Source organism: Nicotiana tomentosiformis, chromosome 2 (genome assembly GCF_000390325.3).
Source record: "Nicotiana tomentosiformis chromosome 2, ASM39032v3, whole genome shotgun sequence".
Classification (NCBI taxonomy): domain Eukaryota; kingdom Viridiplantae; phylum Streptophyta; class Magnoliopsida; order Solanales; family Solanaceae; genus Nicotiana; species Nicotiana tomentosiformis.
This window is the reverse complement of record NC_090813.1, coordinates 7,023,742-7,029,331: the sequence shown is the minus strand read 5'-3', so window position 1 is coordinate 7,029,331 and position 5,590 is coordinate 7,023,742. Positions and strand designations below refer to the sequence as shown.

At 35.4% G+C, this 5,590-nt stretch overlaps 1 protein-coding gene and 1 non-coding gene across 2 annotated transcripts; one reads left to right on the top strand and one right to left on the bottom strand.

The window, feature by feature from the left end:
- Positions 1 to 302: 302 nt before the first annotated feature.
- LOC104113180 (thioredoxin-like 1-1, chloroplastic) lies at positions 303 to 3,255 on the top strand. The gene is made up of 4 exons (XM_009623286.4): positions 303 to 740; positions 1,567 to 1,743; positions 1,924 to 2,088; positions 2,499 to 3,255. Exons 1-4 carry the CDS (start codon positions 501 to 503, stop codon positions 2,793 to 2,795), a joined length of 879 nt encoding a protein of 292 aa, XP_009621581.1. The 5' UTR covers positions 303 to 500; the 3' UTR covers positions 2,796 to 3,255.
- Positions 3,256 to 4,568: 1,313 nt separating this feature from the next.
- On the bottom strand, positions 4,569 to 4,708 carry LOC117280779 (small nucleolar RNA snoR137). Its single transcript, XR_004511355.1, has one exon. It is a non-coding gene; the product is annotated as a small nucleolar RNA snoR137 (small nucleolar RNA).
- Between the last annotated feature and the right edge of the window lie 882 nt (positions 4,709 to 5,590).

Genomic DNA, 5,590 nt, shown 5'->3' with positions numbered 1-5,590 from the left:
AACCGGAAACTTACCGTTTTGATTAATCCGAATACACGTCAGTTAAACATTAGAGTAAAAAAAAATAATATTTACAATACTCAAAACTCAAAACATTTACGTAATTAAAAACAATCTCAATTTCACATCACAATGTTGGTTTTCATTAAACATTGAAAATTACAGTATATCCTTTTATCCAAATATATTTATTGTTTTTCCTTTTTGGTCCAATATTTGACACGTTAACACAAATATAGGTTCTTTGACGTCCAAGGAATCAGTTAATATATATCGTTCTGACAGGTCAAAAAACAAGTACCTTAAGATTAGGCCACCTGTTCAAATATGTGTCCCATTTTCAAACGTTTTCTTGTTCCTTCATTCATACCTTTTACTTTCCACCATTGAAGAAAAGCAAAGAACCCCTTTTCACATTCCCAATTTCCAATCTCAGGTCCAATTTTAAACTTCCAAAAAAAAAAAATATCAAATACATCAAGAATTATAGGGCAAAATCCATGGCAAAATTTTTCATCCCATCACCTTTGAATTCTGGTGATGTTTATTATCATCACCTTATTAATCAACATAGGATTTGGGCTTTTCCCAAGAAATCGAATTGTATAAATTCCAATTCATTTGGGATTTCATTATCAGCAAGTAATAATATTTTTGGTCGTAATATTTCCCTAAGAGGACCCTTAAGCATGCCCAAATTCAATATAAGAAATCCCAGATCAGCAGCTGTCAGTGCCCAGGTTTGTTTTTTGTTTTTTGTTTTTTGTTTTTTGTTTTCTGGTTTTAGATGTTTTATTGTTCGGGGAATTTTCTGGTCAACGTATACGTGGTTAAATCCTTTACTGTAATTAGAAAAGTTTTTTAATGTGAATTTTCACTGCTTCAATTTGGGTTGCGGCTATTTTTGGAATTATAGTCAATAAGTATGTAAAATTTTCTTCTTTTTGCTATGATTTTGTGTTAAAGAATCTATTTTGAAGCAGAGTTTTTCAGGTCAAATTTAGGGCATGATTGATTAAGATTATTTCACTCGATTTTAACTGTTAATCATGAACAGTGGTGACTGTAGAAAAATCCAGTTCTGCAGATATAATAGTAGGCAATTGATTTGATGAAACTAATTACTTTTAAACCCTTATCTAAAATTACCAGAAACAAACTTTAGTAATCCAAATGAAAGAGGATCTTATTAATATTAAAGAACGTGGCATGAATGGCCATTTTGGGCGAGAGAACGATAAAAAAAGGCAGCCCGGTGAACTAAGCTTCCCCTATATGCGGAGTCCAGGGAAGAGCCGGACTACAAGGGTGCAGCCTTACCCTGGATTTCTATTGTTTTCATGGCTCGAATCCGTGACCTCCGGAGAGAACGATGCATTTCACTTTTTTTTTAACCATTTTGTTACCAACTTGGATAACTAATTAAGTTGCTATTTGCATGAGTTGGATCACCATTACAGTATGTAATTTTTCTATGATCCTTTTCTTATTAACTTTGGCAGCCTTCATTTATAGAATATAATAAATTCAACTTTTTTCATCTCTTGCTACATTTGCATAAAACAGATGAGCATTGGAATCAGGAAAGCTCCAAAATGGTGGGAGAAAGGTCTTCAGCCTAACATGAAAGAAGTGACTGGTGCCCAAGACCTTGTTGACTCCCTCGTAAATGCCGGCGACAAACTTGTGATTGTTGATTTCTTTTCCCCTGGCTGTGGAGGCTGCAAAGCCCTTCATCCAAAGGTATTATATTCTTGTTGTCTAAACTGTTTGTTATATGTATTTGTGCGTGTGTGCCTAAAGATGAACAGAAAATCCATCAGTTACTCTTTTTTGGTTTGAAATAATGCTGCACTTTGTTGGCAGTCCGTTTCAGTAAGATAGGATTAATGACCTTCGCCTTGGTAAAATTGGAAAATGCAGATATGTCAGTTAGCAGAGATGAATCCGGATGTGCAGTTTTTGCATGTGAACTATGAGGAACACAAGTCGATGTGTTACTCTCTGAATGTACATGTTCTCCCATTTTTCCGTTTCTATAGAGGGGCTCAAGGTCGTCTCTGTAGCTTTAGCTGTACCAATGCCACGGTTAGTTTTCCATCCACCTCTATATGCTTCGGGTTTTTCTTCTGCTACAGCAATGTACTGCACTTTTGTTAATGACGTTATATGTTGCTTTCTTTTTAGCTAGTAATGCTTTTCGTCCATCTCATTCTTCTGATGTATTTAGAATTTTTTGGATGGTTATTGGATCACAGTTATTTTATCTAGAATCTGCATCTGCATCTTCTGCATAATCTATCTTTAAGCAGATCAGTGCATTCTTTTGCTGGTTCTGTTTTATGGTGCTTGCTTCTTTGCCAAGATGTGATTTATGATGAGTTTGCTTTTCTTGACATTATAAGAAATTAATGCATTTTATTACTGTTTCCTTTTGTTAAAAATGATAATCCTCTTTTGGAGTGGTATTGTAACACTAACCGGGAATTCTGGAGCAGATCAAGAAATTCAAAGATGCATTGGCAAAGTATGGTGCAGATTGTTGCAGCCTTGGACCAGCTAAAGGGCTTGAGGAGAAAGAGCTACTCGCACTAGCAGCTAACAAGGATCTCTCTTTTGCTTACACACCAAAACAAGAAGAACGAGTACTTGTTGCCTTACAAGAAGATATGACGAACAAAACAAGCAGAACACCTTCATCTCATCCAAATGCATTTCCCCCTTTACCACTTCCTCTTCCCCTTGCATCAACTTCACATAAGGTGAAACAGGGCTCAAAGAGTGAAGTTTGCTAAGAAAATGGATGTTGGCCTTAGTCAAACCCAAAAGTTAGTTCATGACTTGAAAATTGTTCAAGACCATATAAGGACAAAATAATCCAGTCTCCCAATCGACGTGAGACATTCTAACAACCCCTAGCACACCCACAACCGGACATATGGAGCGTGGATTCTATAGAATGGGGAGCAAATGTTGAGTAAATCAGAAAAAAGATCTAGCTCTAATACCATGTTAAAAAGTGGCATCGGACCCAACTCGAACCCAAAAGATTAGCTCTTGTTGTGAGGATTCCCAGGAACTTATATAAGAGATAATAGTTCATTCTCCCAACCAATGTGAGATATTCTAACAAAGTCTTTCCCACTTACCGTGGATGATATTAGTACATCTATTTTGTGTTTTCTTATGTACATAATGCTGTTGTAGAGGATATGAAAATGATATATGTACTATGAAAGATGTGATTTTTCTACATATTTTCTATGGTATTTGGCCTCTATATGAGCCAGAGCAACAGGGAGGATGTGCCCTCCTTTTGCTTCGGTTATGAAAATGAAACTATTTTTCCACATTTTTTCTATGGTATTTGGCCTCTATATGAGCCAGAGAAACAGAGCATGTGCCCTCCTTTTACCTGGCATTGGGCTCAAGTTAGACTTGAGAATTAAAATGAAAATACATCACTTGACCATGTTTTTGCGATGGAAGTGCTTATATAATTGCACGTCTTACAATTGACTATTTAATGCAAACACTTTCCCAGTAGAATGGAAGAAATCTTGGTTAGAACGGCTTATTGTAATTATGTGTTTTATTTTAGATAGTAATTTTGTCCTCTTTGATTAAAGGATAAATATGTGGCAATGATTTGAATCCTTAAAGGCATTTTCAAGTAGCAATTGTGACAATACAATTATATCTCCCACATGCAAATAATAAGCAACACCTTTTAAATTAACATACAATACCTTACAGAACTTCAGAAACTAAATATGCATCAAAATAATAGAGTATATCAGCAGGCCATCTTGACATTGACAACATTCAAAGAAAAAGATGATAAACTACTCGCAATCCACTTCCGGGAAAGAGATATTTTGCACTAGAAAATCCACAGACGGACCTCAATACAGAAGATTAACATAACCAACTCCAATTAGTTTGCAATTGAAGCATAGTCTTCATCGAAAAAGAAGGCCTCGTTTCCACAGCTTTCAGCCATGATGTGCATCTGCTAAAGCTTCAAAACTCAATTCCCCTTCAACGTTAGGGTAAAGGTCAGGAGCAAAGCTACATGTCTTAAAGCTTCATCGAAAAATTACATTATGTTATAGGCAAAATATTAGATTTTAGAGGTATATAACATCTATTGAACACACTTTGTCGGAGAATTTTGTTCACTTCTGGTAAATTCCTAGATTAACCACTGGCAAAGGTAAGAACAGAATTCCGTCATCATGGCTGAATCAACCTAGTTACAAAGCCATTGTACCTTCCAACTTGTACTACTAATCAGTAATCACAGAGTGAATGGAAAGTGAAAAAAATAGCCAGAGTTGTAAAGATAAATATACAATGACATAGTTACACTCCCCAGCTACACATCATAAGTCACCAATATATGCATCTGTCCCTAAAGCTGCTCAATATATGCACATGAATTAAGACTGTTAAAGTATTGTCATTGATATACTAAGTAAAGCTAAATGCTGCCATAGGCAATGCATCTATGTGATGGCAATAAATATAATATACAAATTAGCATAACATTGAGTAGTTGGCACAAGGGTTGTGCCAGAAGACAGGTAACGCGATGCAACATTATGTACTCATCACGCTGTTTAATACTGGCAAAAAGATCAATCTATGCTTCCGAAACAGGAATACCCCATATAAAATAAAGAGGTGTTCACAAGTAAGAAGCAACTCTATCACTGAATCATCTATGATAACAGATAATAAATACAAGTCACTAGGAGATACAGAAAAAACAAAAGACTTGAATGGATTCAAGTAAATGCAGTATCAATGTTGAGCAAAACTAACTTAATGCAGTTATGCAGATCTGAATGCAAAAGGAATGAGATATTCTGAAATTGCAGCAGTATATGAATAATAGTATAACCTCTTCTACTATATCAGATTAACATAAAGCAGCTTGAAGAGCAAATACTTAATGCCAAATCAAGAAAATGCATTAAGTACAGCAAATAGCACGTAAAAATTAAAACTTTTTTGCGGGGTTTTATTTAAATGCTAATACTCATAAAATAAATCAAGAAAATGCATGAGCAAATAGCACATAAAAATTAAAACTTTTTTGCGGGGTTTTATTTAAATGCTAATACTCATAAAATAAATCAAGAAAATGCATGAGCAAATAGCACATAAAAACTAAAACTTTTTGGTGGGGTTTAATTTAAACGCAAATACTCACAAAATAAATCAAGAAAATGCATGAACTAGAGCAAATAGCACATAAAATTTTTTACTTTTTGGTGGGGTTTATTTAAATGCTAACTCATAAAATAAATCAAGAAAAATGCATTAACACATAAAAATAGATTAGTATTATTTTTTTGTGGGGAAGTCCGCACAGCCTTCATCGCCGATTTAATGAAAGGCTCAGATAGCGGACAGTCTTCATCGCAGTAAAGCAGGGAAAAGAGGTCCCGAAAAATGGGCTGGACCGGCGAGAAAGAGATGTATGAGCCGCCATAAACCCTACAAGAAATAGGGCGGTAGCTCTATCCCTACCTCCACCGATTCCCATTCGCCATCGCCGTCTTCGCCGCCACCCACTGCTCAG